General features: G+C 38.3%; 1 protein-coding gene across 4 annotated transcripts in view; it reads right to left on the bottom strand.

The window, feature by feature from the left end:
• The window catches only part of RGS7 (regulator of G protein signaling 7), a 462,295-nt gene that overhangs the window by 162,347 nt on the left and 277,843 nt on the right, over positions 1–22,105 (bottom strand). For all 4 annotated transcript variants that reach the window (XM_012811568.1, XM_003800081.2, XM_012811569.1 and 1 more), the window contains exon 4: positions 6,314–6,364. In XM_012811568.1, coding sequence (XP_012667022.1) covers positions 6,314–6,364 — 51 coding nt within the window. The remainder of the gene's footprint in view (positions 1–6,313; positions 6,365–22,105) is intronic.

The following is a 22,105-nucleotide window of genomic DNA, read 5'->3' as shown; positions in this document are numbered from 1 at the left end:
AACTTCTGGCAGATGGCAACTATCAACGCTCTGAAAAAAATCACAGAAATAAAAATCTGCACTGGCACGAAACATTAGGGAAGGGTGCCACAGCACATGCTCCCAAAGTTTAAGCAACTCTTCCATGTATGAGACCAGATGGCAGCACCCCCCTGAGAGAGCACTGCGGCACTGATTAGAGAAGACTCTAGGAGATTACTGATAAATCCCCAGCACCAGGGTAGAGACAGTAGAAAACAGGAAGAGGAACCACCTTGGATCCTCTTCACCGCAGTAGATCAACAGCACCCAAGAGCAGCTGCAGTGGGGCTGCACTAACCATAAAACCACAAGTGTACACAGCTTCTCTCTCCCACCATGGAGAACAAGCACCATGGAAGGAATCAGCCATGGCCATAACTTGAAGGCAGTGGGGCAATCACAGAGTGGAACATAGGATAGAAATGTGTCAATAAAATGGCTTTCACCACACTCAGAGACAAAATAATATCACAGTGAAATCCCAAGCCTAGGATTGCACACAGCTCCCACAGACTCTCAAATACAACTCAATCTGTCAAAAAAATAACTTATGAATGCAAAGTTATATTAACCGATATTCTGGCTCCTGCTGCAAATGTGGGAACTATCTCACTAAGAATCCATCCACCCATCCTGTCAATAAGTAAAGATCAGTCATTTCTGTAAAGAGTGCTGCATGTTTGAGATAAAGTGAGAATAAATTCAAAAAAGAAATTAAAAAAGTCTAAGACACGAATTTACACAAAGTAAATTGTGATGTAATAAAAGAAGATATGAAAGATAATCTATAAGACCATATAGTGTGATGAGAAGAGAACTTTCTAAATGGCATGCGGAAATCAACAGGGGACTAGGAAAAGAAAGAAATATGATGAAAAGTTAAACATGCAATAGTAGATATATTCCCTCCTAGGAGCAGTAAAGAGCTTAATCACCAGTGAAGAAAGTTAGAATGCACTAAAATGTATAAACTTAAAAAGTTGATCTAACTTGGAGGAGGGGGAAAGGCTAAGATAATGATTTTTTAAAGTGATAACTGGGATGTAGAATGGAGTGAAGCACACCAATAAATGTTGTTTCGAAAGAGTAAACCAGAAAAAAATCAGCAAACAAATGATTGTTAATATTTTTGTGGGGAGGGGGGGAAGGTGGGTGGAGGGAAGGTGGGTGGAGGGAGGGTGATTGGTGGGATCACGCCTATGGTTTATCCCATAAGGGTACACGTGAATCTCTCTAAATGTAGAATATAAATGTCTTAACACAAGAACTAAAAAAAAGACATGAAGGCTATGTTAACCAGTTGGATGAAAGTATTTCAAATTGTATACAGAAACAGTACACTGTACCCTATGATAGTATTAATAAAAAAAAAAGATTAAAAAATATATATTTGTGTGTAACTATTATGTAAAAGAAGTAGTAATAACTGCCTTGCATTGTACATATTCCTTATGAAATCCTCAGGAAAACACTAAGTGGTAGACACTGTCATTGTGTCTATTTTATAAATGAAGAAAATGATGCTTAAATAATACAACAGAAGAAAAATTTTCTTCAGTTAAAAAAGCCTGAATCAACAGGCACACATCATTCACCAAATAGTATAGCACATGACAAGCAACGAAATGGCAATGGCTTGTGTATAGGTATTTGAATTTCAAGAAAAGACAATATAGATATCTAGGCAGGATTAAAAAAAAACAATTTAAAAAGACTGTGTACATGTGATATAAATATTTATACCTATGTACATACCTATGTATGCAAAATACATCATACCTTCCCTATATATACATATATACATCATACACAATAGTTTCCATTTTTCTACAGTTTCGTTTTCTGTGGTTTCAGTTACCTGTGGTCAACCTCAGTCCAAAAATATTAACAATATTTTGAGAGAGAGGAAAGTCCACATTCACATAACTTTTATTACAGCATATTATAATTGTTCTATTATTTTTGCTGTTACTTTCTTATTGTACCTGATTTATAAATTAAACTTTATCATAGCTATGCATGAAATAAAGCATTGTATATATAGAGCTCAATAATATCTATAGTTTCAGGCATCCACTGGGGGTCTTGGAATACATTCCTCTTAAGAATAAGGAAGGACCTCTGTTGTATATGTATGTATATTATATATACTAATAAAATACATGAATAAAGTCAATTATTTTTATATTTTATCATAATAAAACACCTGCTTTATTTAAAGAGAATAATACAGTGTGACTAAATTTATAATAGAAAATATTTAGTATGTCTAAAATATTTACAATTAGACATATTTTAGTAAAAACTAAAAAAATTGGCATGTTGTAGTATTTCAAAAATATTCAGCCAATGTGCCCTGAATTGCTATAATAGAAATTAAAAGGTAGTAGGTGCTTATTAATAAAATATTGAACATTAAATGTACAAATAACATAGACTCATTGGTCTTGAATAAGGTCTTGAAGATCATACAGCTTTCTCCTCCTATCTCCAAATGGGCCATCAGAATCTGCTCCCATCCCCAGAATTTGTCTCTGTTTCCAATTTGTGACAAAACCCTCTTTCAGCAAATTACTGACATTTAGAACTTCAAATGATCCCTCTAGGCTTCAAACAACCACTTGACTAACAGATTAGCACGTAAGATAGAAACCAGGCAGAGGTTTCCCTCTTATTTGTGAATATCTTCTGCAAGTTGATACAGTTAAAATTAGACCTAGCATTATGACAACTACTTAGCCTCCCGTGAGGAGCGGCTCCAAAATGGTGTGATTAATTTCATACATCCAACTGTCAAAGTAACCTTCATGTCAGTTACACCGTTAACCATATTTGATTGGGAACAGAATGGCTACCAGACCGTACATTTTCTGTATGTACAATCTGTCATTTATTCAGAACAAGCATCAATGCTTCTTATTCTTCTAAAAACTTAGTACAGAGTCTTACATTCTGTCGATGATAAATCGTTTCCGTAAAGAAAAATATCAACAACTTAAGAACTAAATTGTCAATTTGTTATTGGTAAGACTAAAAATCATACATGTTCCTTCCTGGATGCGATTGGCTTTATCTCTTCATATACGTTCTCCTTCTAATGAAGCATCATAATTTCCTTAGTGTTGATCAAGTAAATAAGGTCAGTTTTTCATATGCATCGTAGCGAAGATGAGATCTCACAGGTAAATTATACATAAAAATGGTTTCTTATTAGCGTACGAAATCTTTAGATATTTTTCCTATTTCTCTATTGCTGAATTGCACCTTCTGCCTTTAACTTACAGAAGAAATACTCTTTCCAATCTACTTTAGCCTATGATCTATCCATATTCTTTGAAAGCAGTCATTACGCGGTCATCTACTATGCCAATCTATATTTCAGCACTGGGATTATTTGTCTGGTGCTATAGTTTATAAAAAATCAGGCGTGCTACTGCGGTGAGGCTGAAATGTGAATTTGGCAAGACAATAGTTTCCTTGCCTAATAATTACCTCCTCTTTTCACTTAGTAATAATTTGATGCTGGCAAGAGTTGCTTCATCCTTACTTAATGGTTTTTAATTCCATTTAACCAGCAATGGTAAGATTTTAAAGCTCATATACTAAATGAGCAGATGGTGTCTATTGACCTTTCTGTAAAGAATCTAAACTACATTTTCTGCTGACACGCTTTTATGAAGTTAGCTCAGAATGAGGACGAAATTAAAACCCTGCATCTCAGCCAGGGCATGGTCATCCTAACACTCCGGGAGCCCTTGGCAGGTGGATTGCTTGAGCTCAGGAGTTTGAGACCAGCCTGGGCCAAAGCAAGACCCATCTCTACTAAAAACAGAAAAACTAGTCGGGTGTGGTGGTGTATGCCTGTAGTCCCAGCAACCCGGGAGGCTGAGGCAAGAGGATTGCTCAAGCCCAAGAGTTTGAGGTTGCTGTGAGCTATGAGGCCACAGCACTCTATTCAGGTAACAGAGTGAGATTCTGTCTCAAAAAACAAACAACAACATATAAAACACTTGCATCTCCACATACTGTTAATTCTAAATCGTCATAAGGTGGTAATCACAGAGGCAGGAGCCAAGCCAGTCAAATCCCTCTCTCTATAGATGAGAGGATGTGTTGAATGACTGACCTTCTCTACCGTATCACTGCAGTCCCTATAACCCCAGTTTTTCATTACTTTTTTTTTACTTTTGAAATATACCTTACATGCATTTGAAATGTAAGGTTCAATGACTTCTAATGAACATACATGGGTCATTACAAAAGTTTTGAGATACACAAAAACCAAGACTCGTAAAATCTACATGAATGGGAACAAATGAAGCTGTCCCAGCAACACCCATGAGCCGAGCTAGTTGAACCTTGCCCAGGTGGATCAGAAAGGACAGTGTCCACTGTGCTTGTTGGAACTGAAACAATGGACCTTAACACAGTCTGTCCCAAAGTTTTATGGTGACCCCACATACACCCGTGTAATTATGGCCCCAGTAATAAACATCTCCATCAATTCATACGAAGTTCCCTATGGCCCACTGCAGTCCATTCATCCCATCTCCAGTCTCAGGCAAACACTGACCCTTCTATTACTATTGATTAGCCTTTCCTGCTATATACAGTGTAAGTTATATAAGTGGAATCACATAGTCTTTTGTGTGTGACTTTATTAACTCAGAAGAATATTTTTCAAACTCAATTCAAGTCTGGGGGAGAGAGAGAGAAGGGGAGAGGAAGGGTTTCGTGTGCTCTTCCTTTAATTGACACAATGTAAAGATACTGGCAAACCTTTTGGGTGCAGGACACAACTACAAGAGGGACTCTACCTAACAAATGCAAATACCGTACCCTAGTTGTTTGTACCCTGAAATTAAAAAAAGGAATATTTTTCAGACTCATCCATGTTGCTATGGGTATCAGCAATCTGCTCCTTTTAAAAGCCAGGTACCATTCCACTGTATGAGTATATTACAACTATTTATACATTCTCGGATCATTTCTAGTGTGAATAATCTAACTTTTTACTAAAAGGTTGTATTCAGATTTCTTGTGGATACATGTTTTCATTTGTCAGAGGTGGATAAATACCTGGAAGTGAAATTGCTGGCTAATATATTAAGTGGACATAGTATGAACCTTTGCAAGAAACTGCCCTATATTTTTTGAAAGAAATGTACCATTTGCACTTCCATGAGAATTCCATTTGTTCCATATCCTCATCAATATTGGATTTGCCACTCTTTTAAAAAAATTTTTTTTTAAATTTTTAATTATCATGGGTGCATAATAGTTGTATGTATTTATAGGGCACATATGATGTTTTGATACAGGCATGCAATGTGAATTAATACAATCACGGTCCTTGGGTGTTTATCACGTTGGGATGTATCATTTCTTTGTGGGAGAGGCATTCTAATTTCACTCTTCTTGTTAGTTTAAACTATCCTCTAACTTACTGTTGATTATGGCACTTTGTCGTACTATCAAATATTGCTCAGTCTCCATATTTTTTAAGCTATTGTTCTTAATTTTCTCAGAATCTTCTGTAAACAATATGCATCTTATCCTTATTTCATTGATGTGAATGGTTTGCAACATGTGAAAGCTTTTACATAATATTTTTTAAAAGTCATTCAATGTTTTACATACATAGGAATTTGTTCCAGGCAATGCAAAATATGCGCTGATAGAAACTGAGTATATTATAACTATTTCTAAGGGAGTATATAGCAATCTACTCCCTTACTCTGAATAGACCATTTCACCACAACAAATGTTTTATGACTTAAATAGAACATTTACCACATCTCTCTCTCTCTTTTTCTGTCTCTCTCACACACACACAGAGTGTTTAAAAAATCAGAATAACAAATAAAATATTGTTTCCAAACTTCATTCTAAAATGAAGTTAAGGCAAAATTATAAATTAAGGAGATTTACTTTTATATGTCTTATAAGGGGAAATGTCATTACTTTATAATTACTTGGTATGAATTACACATACAATTATTCATGGGTGATTATACAGCTAGCTCTCCATTCTAACTATAAGCAATCGCTTAAATCAAATAATATATAATGGGGCATTAAATATGTAAAAAAATTATTAAAATATGGTAAATTTTAATGAAATCTATGTTGACTGCCATCAAATCTGTATAAATTCTAAAAGCACAGTTCAAATTTAATTATAATTTTTCAGGAGAGTTGCTTGCTTGCCATATTAAATAGCCCTGAGAAATTATATTTTTTAAAACCACAAAGGAACAACATTCTAGCAATGGAAAAATGATTTATTTACCTGGATCTTCTATAGTTAAGTTCTTTATTAACCACTGAACAATGTCTGACCCTAGAAAAAGAGAAAAGAAGAACACAAATAGATGTGAACATTTTGTATATATATGCTAATTTAAGAATTCCCCACTGCTGGCACTCATATTAATAGCAACTCCGCTAACTCCACTAACTGTTACAATTAAATGGTAGAGATCTACTGTGGATGGAGTCCTGGAAACAGCTCTTCAATGAACCAAGGTGCAAACTGGTAAATCATTAAATATGAAATAATTAAATATTAATGAAAACATTTACTATATTAATAGTAGAGGGCACGATTCATTTATTGAATGCATGTTTACTGAGGGCCAACTCTTTTAGGCCTAGTTCTTAGGAGGCATTACCACTACTGTGTAAGATGGCTTCTGTTTCATTTCCGGTTGTGTTCATCCTTGCATCTACTCTCGAACCGAAGCAAATTTATATTTGGATTTTGAATACACCTGTGTATTTCAAACCACTGTGTCTTTATAGCACTATCCCTTTGGACTGAAATGTCTTCCCATTATTTTTCAAATGCTGAGATTCATTGACGCAACAGAACTCTCCTTGGCCCTCACATTTGTCCACTGGGTTTACAACAGCCTTCGTGGACGCTCACTGGAATTGGTGTAGTCTTTTGTTGTAGTGTTGATCACACCATATCATAGCTATTTATTTGATTAAAGCCTCAAAGTAAGTACGTGTAATCAGGGTTTTGTGCTCATCTTGGCTTACGTAGGGCATAGCAAGTGGTTAACAATGTGTGATGAACACAAGATATAAGCAGAGGTGGTTTCAGTTCATAGAGAAGAAATGAAAGTGAGTCTACAGAAAACATAATGTTAACCTAGATTTTGAAGGGCATATTTTGATAAGGGGGAAACTTAGCTGCTGAAGAGGCCTGTATGAAAGTTAAAAGTCAATAAAAACCATTTCCTGCAGACTTTTTATATACAAGTGCCTGGAATAATAACTTTATGTTAATAAAAGAGTTCATGGTGCGTTTAGCAGGTCATGAGTTTCAGACCAGAGAATTTGGATTTTATAAGAAAGAGAAAGACATGCAATAATTTTGAGCAGAAGAATAACATTAGAAAAGCAAGTTTAGGGAATCTGACTTGAAATTTATGTGGCTTATCTTAGATCAGTCAATAAGTAAGCAGAGAAGTCAACATCTACTGATTGTGATGGCAGATGGAGCAGATAGGGTCCTGAATGAGTTCAGTTAACAAATGAATTTTAAAAAATTAAACTTTAAATTTAAAAATTAAAGTTCAGCAGTTATGTATGAGGGTGACAAATTGAAGAGATTGAAACCGCCCTTATAAATTAATAACGGGATATGAGGTGAGAACTGTGTTAAGGGCCTAGCTAAAAATAAGGCACAGGCCCAGTTAACAAAATGGTATCAATAAACCACCATCCTCCTGTCCCCTACTCTGGAGTCACACATTTGGTGGCCAAAAATGATTTTTAACTCTCTCCTCATAGTAGGTTATAAAGATTCCTAACTTCCTCTATAGAAAATATCACCTCTTGGAAACCTAAAATATTTTCTGGGTCTTGCATTCCAGTGGATTGACTGACCCATCTAGGCTAGTGGCTGGGACTGAAGGTTCTGCCCCAAACTCAGCCAATAGACCCTCGATTGCCAAATCCTCTGCCCACCAAACAGTCTTTAAAACTTTGTCTCCTGAATTCTCATGGATTTGAGAAATTCCCCCCATCTCTCCACTTAGTGCTACGCAGAATAAACTCCTTTGGGGAACAGGCAGATGAATTAATTGGGCAGCAACAAGATTAAAAGAGAAATCATGGTTTCCAGCCCAGGAGCAGGGGTTAACACAAGCTGGGAGCAGAGCTGGAATCTGCAGCTGATTTGCTTGAGATGTTCATTCACATGTAAATTTGGTTTTCAGCATAATTCATTTCTACATAAAATAGGGGAGAAAACTATGTGTGCGAATTGTTTGTATACACAGTAGGCTCTCTCATGGTTGCCTGAATGAAATTCCATTGTGAACAGAGATTCCATCTCACTCCCTTCTGGAGCCCAGCTACCCCCCGGGGTAGCTGCCCACCTACCTCAGGGATTTGACAAACTACATTAACACTGGCAAAAATCATTCTAGCTGCTTGAACTAAAATAGTTCAAAGCTAACTTCGAACTTGGCCACAATATCCGAAAAGTTATGAGAACACTCATTCCCAACATCAATTTCAATATGCGTGCCCTTTTAAAATAACTTCCAAGTGTTGAATCCAATGTGTATTCTTTTATAGCTGTTCTTTTTACAGCTGCCATTGACTGAAATACATTTAAGAAGATAAGATTCATCTATGTATCCTAAAGTAAGTTTCACCAAAACAGCTCTGAGGGTTGACATGTGAGGAGACCACTCTTGACAAGTCAGGTATGACAGTGTCAGCAGTGGCCTGTTCATCCTTACAGTTCACAGTATCTTGAAGCATGACCTTCCCTTTAAAAAGAAAAGGGGAACTAAATTCTTCAACTATATATATAGTGATTGTTGACCAGCATCAAATCGCAGATATCTAAATCTTCCCCGGTCTCCACGCACCCTGCTCATTTTTTCACAGTTAAGCTTCTATTTGGGGAACATATGTGAGCTGTGTTTGGAAAATTTTCATTCTTTTGAAGAGAGCCAAACATTGGTTTCAGGACTATAAAAATATTGTATTGCACAAAATGACTTTACAAATGCCATTTGAGACAGTTAAAAAAAGTTGTTCTTTTCTTTTTTCTTTTCTTTTCTTACTCTCTCTCTCTCTGCCTCCCCCTTTTTCCTGAACAGAAAAGAAATACAAAGAGGCCTAATTTGAACCTATACTTAATTCAGGGATCAAGAAACGTTCAAGCCTGGTTCTGGGAATTTCTGCCTCGAATCTATTCTCAGTTCAGCTCTGTAAGAGTCGATCTCATGGGACTTGATCAATGATCAGTCTCACTTAGCAGATGCTGTCGTAGTTTTGTTGTTGTGTGATCACCCTGATATAAGGATTTTTTTACTGTGAAACGCACACACCCCACCATGTTCTGTATTTTGCATGATGAGAGTGGAAGCCCTTAACTCAATACCTGAAACCAACACGTGCTGTCATAGCGTGTCATGTAAATTTAAAATGGAGCATTACAGTCAGGGGAGGTGGAGGGGAGCCTGCCACCTTTCCAATATGAATTTTCCAACTTCATGTTTAATGAATACATGGATGGATCTGCTGAAACTTTTCATGTACAAATGTACATGTCCAGAACATTTTAGAGTTGTATTTATCTTTATTCTAGAGAACTCAAAGTCATATGTGGGTGTTTGTTTGTTTTGAACCTCTTTTTTTTTTTTTTTTTTTTTTGGCTGGGGCTGGGTTTGAACCTGCCACCTCCAGCATATGGGCCAGCGCCCTACTCCTTTGAGCTACAGGTGCCGCTCTGTTTTGAAACTCTTTTTTGATTATAGTCTATGAACCATTTAGCCCTGGTCAGTGATCATACTCTTGCTTTGAGTTCCTACAGGCATGTATCACTTTTAGAATTGCAAAGTTAAGTGTTCTCTCTACTTAGCAAAAGCAGTAGAGATTTTATTATTGTGTAATCCCAGGAATAAAGGTTTTGAAATGCAAATAAGTAAAGACCAACAAGCAAAATTCTTCCTCAGCACGCTGCACACAGCTTCTCCACAGATTGTATTGTTTCTTCCCTCTAAGATGCTACTAACACTATTCTAGTCTCATCTTTTTTTTTCTTGTGGCAAATCCCAATGGATTCCATGAAGTTCAGTCCAGAAGTTACTCACTCTAGGACGCCTATTTGGCCTACCTTCGCCCCACCTTACTAGGTAACATGTTCTTCATTTATATCCTATTAATATCCTACCATTTATTTCACTCGTCAATGCTTGTATTATCCTCTTTCTATTTTCATCTAGCTTCCCCTCAGCACCACGTGTTTCTTAAAGGCAGGCAGCATGCATTATTCATCTTTGGATCCCAATGACCCCGTTTATAAACACATTAAGAGTGATCAGTAAATGCTGAAAGCATGAATGAATGAACGGTAAGGCTTCCCTCTTTAGGGCCTACTTTAGGAGAATTTACAAAAGAATATTATCCCTGATCCACAGACTTCTCCAGGCATGTAATTTTTAGAACCTTAATCACCTTTGGCAGAGATGATTTTCCTTCTCTAAGGCGATTATTTCACAACTCCCACCCATAATTAACATAAACGTCAATGACTTCCTTGTCTACAGTATGGATCTGAGTGGTAAAGGGGTTTCCTTAACTCTGTTCCATGGCAGAGTGACAAGTCCTGGACCAGGCTTTCTTCTGAACCTGAACTGTTTCTAGTACCATCCACATCCTATCCACATCTAACGATATCTGTGGAGTCTGCGGGAGTCTAGCTGGAGGTCTGTAGCGACAGAGATGAGAAAAAAAGACGTGGAGAGAAGCAGATTTACTCATCTATGAGTCCTCTTGAGGGAAGGGGAAATGTCTTACTCGTGACATTTCCACTATTCAAAGTGTCTCAACACAGATTGTCATTAAATATTTATTGAAGGCATGACTCAACATTTACAGATGTGTACTCTATGCACAAAGGACCCAAGTGCTGAATAAATCTGCTTTAACGGTGACTCCCACCCAGCATTTTATGACACCCCAGGGTATGTCTAATTGTCATGATTTTTAAAACTTTTCACGCAAAAACAATTTTAACTCCGTTTAATTTTAAAAACTCCAGAATTCCTATAATGTTGGAGAAACTGAAGTGATTTTTTTAAAGCTAGCATGTTACCCTTTTGTGAAGCAGAAATAATGAACTGAATTTCTCCTCCAATCTTTCAAATGAATAGTTGCTAATAATGTTTTCTTAGATGAAAACATTTTGTTGCTGGTGGCTTGTATTCCCCTTGGTGACATATCCTGTCTACAGCCTGAAATGTCACTGCACAGACATTGTTATTTCTGAGGATTCAACAAAACAACTTGTAACCAATACAAGGAGCAGGAAAGAAAAACCCCAGTCGAGCTACAGACTATGTCCCCTAAACAACCTCTTGATCTAACAAATTTCAGCAATAGTGAAAAATCTGTATATTACTGATTAATTGCCTCTGTTCTGATTCTGTCTGCCTTTGGCCAAAAGTGGATTCTGAAAAAGAGAAAAGCAGCCATTGGCTTCTAGGAGCTGTCTGGACACTCACAGCTTGGCTAGGTCTTGGTGGTCTCCTGTTCAACATGAAATCTTCATAGAACATTAACATGCGACAAGGTCACACTATGCCCATGATAGCTCAAGATCAAAACAAGACTACTCCATAATCAGGTCTGAACACAGACAAAACATGACCATGATTCAAGCCCTTAAAATCAAATACATCTTATCCTGGATAATCTGAGTGATGACTGTCTCTTTACCAATCCCATGGCCAGCCTTATCTAATCTTCCACCCTAGAGATAAAATGCACTAAAATGCCCAATCATAGGCCAGGTGCCATGGCTCACACCTGTAATGCTGGCACTCTGGGAGCCCGAGGCAGGTGGGGACTGCTTGAGCTCAGGAGTTTGAGACCAGCCGGAGCCAGAGTGAGACCCTGTCTCTACTAAAATAGAAAAATTAGCTGAGCATTGTGGCAGGCACCTGGAGTCCCAGTTACTCAGGAAGCTGAGGCAGAAGAAGGGACCTGGAGTCCTATTTACTCAGGAAGCAGATGCTTGAGCCCAGGAGGCTGAGGTTTCTGTGAGCTATGATGCCACAGCACTCTAGCCGGAATATATATTTTCTTTTGTGAGACAAGGTCTCAGAATTATCCCTACCTCCTCCCTTGCTGATAGCATCCATTCCAGAACAAAGCCCTACTTCTCATATCCCCAAGTCACCTAATCCTCCAATAGAGTGCGTTGTCCCTTGTTACAAGAAATAAGTTTGTCTTATTCAACCATAGGTAGTCTTTGGTTAGAAAAGCACCGATATTTTTAGATAAAAATTGTTAATATCAATAACGATGACATCACAATTTGATTTCCTTCACCAGGGCACTTTTGATTATGAAAAGCAATCTTTGAGAAAAGTATAAAAATATAACATATCAAAGACGGAATTTGCTAAAAGTTACCTGGAACTAAGAGAAAAGACGCCTGTGAGCCTCAAGGACTAACAGAGGTAGAGACTCTGTCAGAATCTGCTCTCCCGTTCTCCTCTTTCTAGACGTCTTTGTTTCTCTCTAGCAAGCCACTTTTGCTATTTCCTATCCACAAAGTATATCTTGAAGGCTCACAGCTCCTTGGTTTACATCTCTGCCACTGAAGACAACAAATAATTTGGGGCTGAAAGCTTTTAGTCATAATTCCTAATTCCCAGTGAAGGGTCTCTGCTGTGGGGAGGTAATAATCCATTTCATTATCACTCAACTGTGAGATTACAGCATATGAACATGTCGGTGGGATTACAACATATAAACGTGGCCATGCTGGTGTGAGGCATAGAGGGAAGCATTTTCCAGAAAAGAGAGGTGGTTGGCAGACAAAACAATGGGTAGAAACTATGCTTCCTTCCAGTTTCTGAAGCCTTTATGCTTCCATCAGAAAAAAAAAAAAAAAAACAACAAAAACAGAAAAGAGAGGTGAGATGGCGCTCAAAAGCAATGTGTCAAATTTTGAATGAAATGAATATGCAATTATACCTCATTATGATGTGAAAGTGTTTTATTCTATGCAATAATTATATTCCTGAAAATCAGTCTGAATAATTTGTGCGGAAAATCACATTTTGTGGTGCACTAAAAGACCTATTCAAGGGAACCTCATGGTGTGTATGTAACTGTGTGTTTTCATGAGTGTGTATCTTTTTAAAAAAGGAATTTATTTTCTAATATTAATAACATGTCATGTAGTGTTGTTAAATCTGGATTTTTATGTATCAGGTGTAAAGAAGATTATTCCGGTTTCAGACAATTAAGATTCAGTTCTGATCATAGTTTGAAACTAAATCAAACTTCTGACCTTCCATAGCTACTAGCACTCAAGAAATCCAAAGCTCAATAGAAGCATAAAATCAAAACAGACATGATTCCTTTCAGTAAACCTGAGACACATTTTAAGTGGTGGACTACAACACTTTAAAAGTGTAGATCAGAGGTCACTTAAATGCATTTGCAGGTGTGACACCACAAGACAAATTATCTGGTTGATGACATTTTCATTCCAGGCTCTCGCTTTTCAGAGTTCTATGCCCCTTGCCCTATAAATCAAAGGGATAGAAGCCCTGAAATTCACTGTAATTACTATTAATGTGCTCTGAGAATAGAAAAAGCAAAAACATTTATTTTCTTACCCTTTGGCAAAGTATAATGAAAACAAATTGGAGTTCTGGGGGTAGAACCCTTGGTTGTTTCTTGGGCAGATATTCAAGATCATGGGAATTTAACTCGATTTTAATCTTTGTTGTGTAAGTTCCAGAAATCATAACAGTATCTCTTCATACACAAAGCAGGGATTTTGTGACTCATCAAAGCCTAAGAAGCTTTAAGCACAGCAGCAAAATCAGCAAGACAGGAAAGATGGCAGCAAGGGGCAAGGAAGGTGACCCTGAGCACCGCCTCCTGCCCTCTGCTGGAGCTTGAGATGATTATTGATCCATCAGGGTAGCTTTACCCAAATCATGTTCTGAGAAAAACACAACTTGTGTCTCTGCTGTGGGATGAAGAGACTGTGGGAGGGAAATAAGATTCCTCAGAGTAGCCTTTATTGTATTGAAGAATGTTGTGGAAAATCACATGAAGAGAGAGTCTGCACTGTTTCCTCAGGTTGGGGACATCAGATCCCTTTTTCAGGACTATTTTATAACTTTATTTCAATTTGTTTAGTTCTGTGAGTCCTGAGACTCACAGAAAATGAAATGAGCAATGACTAAAAGTATAAAATGTGTAGATATAAATACGATTTTGAGTCAGTGAATATACTGGAAGGTATTTAAGAATGAATGATTTATGGAGGATTAATCAATTCCAAAAGCCAGTTGCTGAGCATAAAGGGTAGAACACCCTCCTTGCCGCCAACACATCTTTTTTCAGCTAGACCTGGGCCGTGTCTAATTTCCTAATTGTCTCTACAAGGGGTAGAGGGGATGAAGGAAATGCTTCCTGATCAATAAACAGAAAATTTCCTCTCGTGCAGTCCATAGCTGCATTAGGAAGGAAGAGGACGCGAAAGTCCTCCGAGTTTTGTTGCAAGCTATGTTGGGGATTCTCACATCTGAGGTCCCATTAAAATCTCGACCTTACCTTTTATTATCAAATTCTCACAAGTGCAATAAATCAAATGTCCAGAAACAGAACAAGAATAAGCTACCCCAAATGCATATTTAAACACACCTCTCCTCTAAGGAAGAGTCCCCAGTGGCCTTCTCTTTGGTGCCTGGAAAGAGACCAAAGTACTTTCGTAGCATACAAGGCCTTTCGTGGCTTGATTCCTTTCTATTTCCCGGTCTTAGGTTCTTCTACCATCTTTTATCTTCTAAATTTTATAACTCAAAACAAAGGTCTCCACTTGAAGTTCTCTAATCATACTACGATGCTTTATACATCTAGGCCTTTACAAATACCATTTATTCTGCTTGGAGTAACTCTGCATTAAAGACACCGCCCAAGTGTCACTTTCTCCTGGAAGTCATCTGGGTTATTGGTTCCCTCAGCTCCTGTCCCATATTAAATTAAAGGTCCCTCCCTGGGATCCCATACACCATGTTTATCCTTCCATAATAGTTCTTACTGCTCTGGATCAATATTATCAGTCCATGCATTCATAGGTTGTGAACTCTTCAGGGATTAGCACTGTATTCTTTTGTTCATGGTTTAAGGTTCTGAGCACAAAATCTGCTGCAGACTCCAGAACTACTTGTTAGAATGTGAATTCAATTTTTTAAAGACCGAACATAGATTATAGTTATTCCTTAACACATTGGAATCTTCTTGTATTTTTAATTTATAATAGGATTCTTTAGGTGTCACTATTACCTAAATTAGCTTTATATTCTATAGGGTTTTGTTGTTGTTGTTGTTTGTTTGTTTCGTTTAGACAGAGTCTCAAACTCTGCTGCCCAGGCTAGAGTGCCATGACATCATCATAGCTCACAGCAACCACAAACTCCTGGGCTTAAGTGATCCTCCTGCCTCAGCCCCCTGAGTAGCTAGGAGCCCAGGCCCATGTAACCATGACAAGCTAAGTTTTTTATTTTTAGCAGAGATGGGGTCTCATTCTTTCTCAGGCTGGTTTTGAACTCTTGAGCTCAATCATCCTTCCACCTCAGCCTCCCATAGTGCTAGGATTGTAGGCATGAGCCATTGCACCTGGCTTATTTTAAATGCTATAAAATTAATAATAATCTTTTCATTTCTTTGTGGAATAAGATTCCTTGTAAAATAATGACAAAACTTTAATAATACTAGTTCCATGCGATTAAAAGACAAAATTCTGAGCAGTACCTTTTAAACTAGAAATTCTTTATATTGATAAATAAGAATCATACTATATAAATAAAGTGTCCTCTTGTAGATAGTATTTATAACATATATTTCTATTTTACCATAGTTGGTCAGTAAAATTAACACTATGTATAAGAAATTGGAGAGGCTGCTGACAGAGCCCCAGAGGGCCACAGTGAGGTTGGAGTGTAGGTATAAGCTCCCAGAGAAAGTGGTGGGTTTCAATGTGTGACTGCCAAAGGCTTTCGAGGCCTTTCAATAGTCTGGGGTTGGCAGGGAGTATAAGAAAAATTGTTGGAAGTTATAATCTATAGTTCACATTTGTCAGGCTTCCAAATTAGTCACCTGGGGAAGGATTCAAGATTCATGGCTTATATCCTGTTCTTGAGTAAAGAATCTTATCACGAGTTCCTCAAACTGTGGATTAAGATGTAACCTACTGACACTGAGGAAAACACTGATTTATTTCTGAATCATGAAGTTTTACTGATTAGCCTGCATGTGAAACATTTTAGCCTGTTTGTTTTGATCTATAGGCAATGAATTGTAACCTCTGTATTATACCCTCCAATGAAAAAGGACAACTCTGAGTTTTCTTTCCTCCAACATTCCAACTCCTGCCCTGGACTTTGGAACAGGCCATGACAAACTTGGTTGGTTTGTCTTGCCAGGTTGACCCTCACATATGGCTTCTAATAAAACTTTATCAAATTACGTCTGCTTTAGTAGCCTTAATTTCAATCTTCAAAAAAAAAAAAAAAAAAGAGACCTTTCAAGAGTCTTGATATGATACCAAAGTTTGGAAAATTCTGCTTTTTTCTGTCCCTGAACGTCAAACACATAAATATCTGATATGTAGGCACATGTTCAGCCTGAGTTATGTGGTAGCAAAAAAAGAAGCATCCTTCAGGAAAGACCAAGTTACTGTCACTGTTAAGGCCAATAATCTAAAAGAATGTTCTATAAAGAGACTGAGGCTATAAAAAAGTTTCTATATATAGTAAGATTTAGCAACTGAGACAAAATTCTATTTTTTTGCTTGAAGATTCCAGAATGTTACCTAGACAAGGAATTTTTTAAATTTAATGTGCGTAGAAATCACATGGCTAAAATCTTGTTCAGGCACAGATTCTGACTCAGACTCTGCATTTTAGCCAGCTCCCAGGTGATACTGCAGCTGCTGGCCCTTAAGTCAGAGGGGCCTACAGCACCTGAGGAGCATAAATCTCCTCTGAGTTTCCCTCCCTGGTGGGGCTTTTATGCTTGATAATCAAAGAAGAGAAGCTGGTAAATCTCAGAGAAAGAGCAAAAGAAAGAAGGTCATTTGGGTCTCCATGGGGAAGGAATCTACACTGATCTGAATTATAACACTGCTCCACAGCCTTGGAGGTTATAGCTCCAATGGAAGGCTCCATGCACAAAGTTCCCCAGCCAGGACTGAGTTCAAAACTGGAACCATCAGCCAGCACTGTGGGGACAGACTGATGGGACCATAGACCTCGGAATGGGAAGTGGACAACTTTGTCACTATTATAACCTGAATAGTCCTGCCAGAAAGTACAATATAATTTGGGAGGAGAGTCTACAGCAGAGGATGAATTGAAAGGGGGAAGGAGTGGGTCAGATGAAAGCTCAGTAACAGAGTTAAACTCATGAGATGGTGTGTGGGGCAGCGCCCAGAAGGACAGATATTAAGGGACGGGCTATGACCTTCTGGGTTTGCGTATGTGCGAAAGTTTTCTCTCAAGTGACTGCCCTGCTGATGTTGCAAATGAACACCTGATCCAGTCCACAGTCTGGATGCATATTGGAGAGCCAAAGAATTGGGTTCCTCCTATGGACTAACATTTCTAACAAAATACACAGCAAAGACATTTGGCAACATATGCTTCTGTGTTCTTAACTAACACTCCAGGAGAAAGTCCTCAAAGGATTAAGAATCCTGTCCTGTAATGATCTCTCCTTGACAAGTTCAACACCCAGAAAGGAACAAGGATTGGTTATTTGCAAAAGGCAAATTGTTTCAAGAATGAAACTGAAATTTTAGGATGCTTTATTCTGCTCTACTCTCTGAAGCCAAAGAGTCAGAAATGAAATTAAAAATTCTAGATCATAAGCTTAACCTCTCAACTAGAAATACATCCACTATTAGATAACATTCATAAGACCAGCCCCTTTGTGGATTTGTGACTTTTTAGTAAATGTCTTCTTGGCCAATGTACCAAATTTTGCCAATCCTGTTGGTGGGTCTCATGTGGGAGTCACAGCATCTATGAAGCCACAATAGGGAGAATGTACATGCATTTCTGGTAGAAGAGGTGATGAGCTCCATCAAAGGTTTAATCTTCTCATCAGAAAGGCTGTCAGCCCCGTTTCCCTGCAGGGGTTTTCCCTCTGTCAGTGTGGCCCTGTGCCTAGTAAATCTGCATAATGAGATAGTTTTCATAAATCATGTGCAATCAGCACATGATTATTTGGGCCTCTAAGAGAAACTATCTGTGCTGTATTTGAACTTAAATGAATACATAACTCCAGTAACATAAAAAGGAACGTTGCTTTGTTTAAAATAGACAAGAGCCTTTAAAAGAGGGATAAAGAGTATTCTCTGCTCAGAGAGCTAATCCATTTGGAATTTTGTTTACTTTAATAAAAAATTATTTCATTGCAATATTTTATAAAAAAATACTGGTTGAGGGGGGCGCCTGTGGCTCAAAGGAGTAGGGCACTGGCTCCATATGCTGGAGGTGGTGGGTTCAAACCCAGCCCCCAGCCAAAAACTGCAAAAAAAATAAAAAAGTACTGGTTGACTGCCACTTAAGAACAGCACCCATCCTTCTAGAATAATCCATATGTATAGGTTAAGGCTAGAAGAATTAAAATGAAATTAAAATGATCAAGAATTTGTTAAGGAAACCCCTTAATCTTTATAGCTGAAGACATCAATAAAGCACAGATTGCTTCACAGTTTGAAACAGTTCAATAAGTCAGATCAGAAAATACCCATTTTGGCATTGTGGCAGATGCCTGTAATCCCAGCTACTTGGAAGGCTGAGGCAAGAGGATCACTTGAGCCCAAGAGTTTGAGGTGGCTGTAAGCTGTGACCCCATGGCACTCTATGGAGGGTGACAAAGTAAAACTAGTTCAATAGTTTAGATTAGAAGATAGTTGATGTTTCTTCCCACATTAATATATGAGCTTTTATAAGGTCAATTTTAACATAGTCCTCTTATCTCCCTCCCCATACTTTGTTTCCTCAGACTTTGATGTTCACACAGACCACCTGTGTGTCACAAATGTGATCAAAGTTCCTCCTCTACCCCCAAAATATCTTGATGATTTCAGTATTATTTGAAATGTTAACATTGTTAAGAACACAATAAAAATCCTGTGAGGTTTTAGTAAGGGGGGGGTGCCTTCTTGTGATTCTCTGTGCTTGAAGAGAGCACAGTGTGAAGTTGATGGCCCCTCCAAGCCTCACTAGTTATTGCATTGCTAATAACAAGTGTGTAAGGTCTTCTTTTCAACATCAACCTCCTCCTCTCTGGCTGGTCACTTCACTGTACAAAAGAGGGCCACAGCACATATGGGCCTGGGGATCCAAAGCAGAGGGGCATATGTGTTACCTCTTTCCTGGGACCAGGAGAACAGCCAGCCTCCTGGAATGGCTGATGACAAAGTGTGGTAGCCTCAGTAAAGAGACAATAGAAGCTGGCATGCTCACTGGAGCAGAACCTATGAGAGGTGGAAGAAGTTCACTAATTTCCTGAGTCCCCTTGAGTTTTAGAAATGGAAGGCAGGTGAAAATAAACAATTAAGTTGTCTACTAGAGACCTCTTTAGATGATAGTGGCCAGCTATAGAGAACAGTGGAAATGGGGGGGTGTAAGAAGGGGCTGTTACATTGACTGTATCCAGAGAACAGAACACAAGCTTTACTAATGCTGGAAAACTAGACACTAGATCAAGCCAGGGCAGAGAGCAAAACTGAAAGACACAGTGGGACATGACACCTCAGAGAAGGTCAGTGAGGGCAGAAGACCAAAGACCAGGATCCAGTGAAAGGTCGAGTGCCCTGCCTTGCATCAGAATGTCATTCAAGAAAAGAAAAGGTGAGGGGAAGTGGACTTGGAAAGAAATCACCAGGCAGTGACAGAATAACCAGAAACATAAAAGGCAATTATTAAGCCGCACTTCCAGAGTTTCCTACTATCCCTCTTCCTGACCTGTGAGCCATAAATGAAATAGGGCTTAGGAGGATGACCAGGTCACTTATACAGGGAAGAAAATAAAAAATATGCCAATCCCAAAATATACTTCTTTGGACTTGAATTTGGCATATTTCTAGAAAGATGGCTGTTCAGAGGGCTTGCAGACAGGAAAAGCCCTGAAAATCTGCCTTTTGTGTGGGAGATTCATATCTGTAGAGAAATCTCATTAATGAAAAAAAAAAAAAAACACCCAGGTTTCTTTGAGGCTCTTCTCATCTGGATCTAGGAAAGAATAACACAGAAAAAGGGAGACTAAAAGTCTGAGACATCTATTTATTTATTTATTTATTTGAGACAGAGTCTCACTCTGTCACCCTGGGTAGAGTGACATGGCATCATAGCTCACAGCAACCTCAAACTCTTAACTGAAGTGATCCTCTGCCCTCAGCCTCTCAATTAGACAAGACTAATAGGAGCCTGCCACAATGCCCCACTAGTTTGGAGACTTTTCAACGTGTGTCCCAGAAACTTTGACCACTGATGCTGCTGTAAGGGTTTCATGTGCAAGACGAGATTCCCTTCATCACTCTGCCATAACCTCCAATGCCACGTCCTTTCAGAAGCCCCAGGCCTCTATTCTTATTGTAACCTAAAGATGATATAAAAACTTGAGTCATCTGGCTCTTCTTGTATCATATTTTGTGTTGGTGCCTGTGTCCATAAGCACATCAATACTTTTGCATACCTTCTTTCCCTGATAATCTGTCATTTGTTACAGAGGTCTCTGTGAACTAAGAGATCACAATAGATACTCTTTAATCAACTAAGACAGATCTTAAGGTTAAGGAAACAAAAAGTTCCCTAAAGGTGGAGGGTTCAGGACCGGAATGACAGGGCAAATTTCTAAATTCCTATGGCCTAAGAAAAACCTCATTCTCCCTAAACCCGCTAACAATGGAGGTATTAGGCAAATCATCCTAACTCTGATTTATAACCCAGACGAACTCTGAGTGGACACAAGACTGGCCTTGCAAACATTCTTTTCTGATGAGCAATTGCAAACCTCAAGCCAGTTTCAGCCAGCTTAATAGAGATTGCTCACAAATTGGGTATGCTACTGTTCACCATTCGACATAAAAGAGCAAACTGTACCACACTTGAATACTAAACCTCCAATCCAAAGTGAACATAGGATGTGTGCTATGTATGTTCACCCATTGTGTGTGTTACTCAATTCCCATCATAAATATGTAGAGCTCCCCCCACCCAAATCTTCTAAATACATATGATTCTGTTGTATGAATCAAGCCCTATGAGGCATAAAACCTGTTGTTCCTTCTCTTTGAATAGAGAGCACCTTTTGCCCACACTAGAGACTACGTGTTCCTAGTTTGCAAACTTATATTGCCAATAAAGTTCTCCTTTTTAGTATTTAGCCATTCTGGTGGTCTTTTGGATGACAAGTCCCAGTTAAAAAAATAAATTATATTTTTCTTTCCCTTCAACAGAAATAAAAATATGTACCTGCTCTGCCCATTGCCACTGTGTTGTGGTGGTCAATTTTAAACAAGCAGGATTTGAAAGGGACACACCTGCATTTCATAGCTCTGAAGGCTTGACAAATGCCACTTCTCTGCTAGTGAGAAAATCCAGCTTGATGAATATGTCTCTTCCCACTCATACAGCACAAAAGGAAATGACCCTTGTCAATGGATTTAAAAAGCTGTTACCTAAAAGTGGAACAATAAGGACATTGCCATTCAGTTCCTTAGTGTTACACTACATAATTAAAATGACTCCTACCGTATCGTGTTGGGAAAAGATGTGACAGAAGGGAGACAAAGCTAGGTGATGTCACTCCTGAAAGTCAGCATATTAATGGGACCTTGTAGCTTGGTAATATAATTAACCTTGTTAAATCCTACTCTCAGTAAAATTCCAAAGAACGGAAACGACAAGGGTCATATCCTTCTCGTGTAACCTTACTCTCATCAAGGTATTCATTTGAGAAATGGTGGTGAAGGCCTGCTGCAGACAGAAGTCTTTAAAACATTATTTCT

This window comes from Otolemur garnettii, unplaced genomic scaffold (assembly GCF_000181295.1).
Source record: "Otolemur garnettii isolate 467f Iridium unplaced genomic scaffold, OtoGar3 scaffold00165, whole genome shotgun sequence".
NCBI lineage: Eukaryota > Metazoa > Chordata > Mammalia > Primates > Galagidae > Otolemur > Otolemur garnettii.
This window is presented reverse-complemented; position numbering and strand designations above follow the sequence as displayed.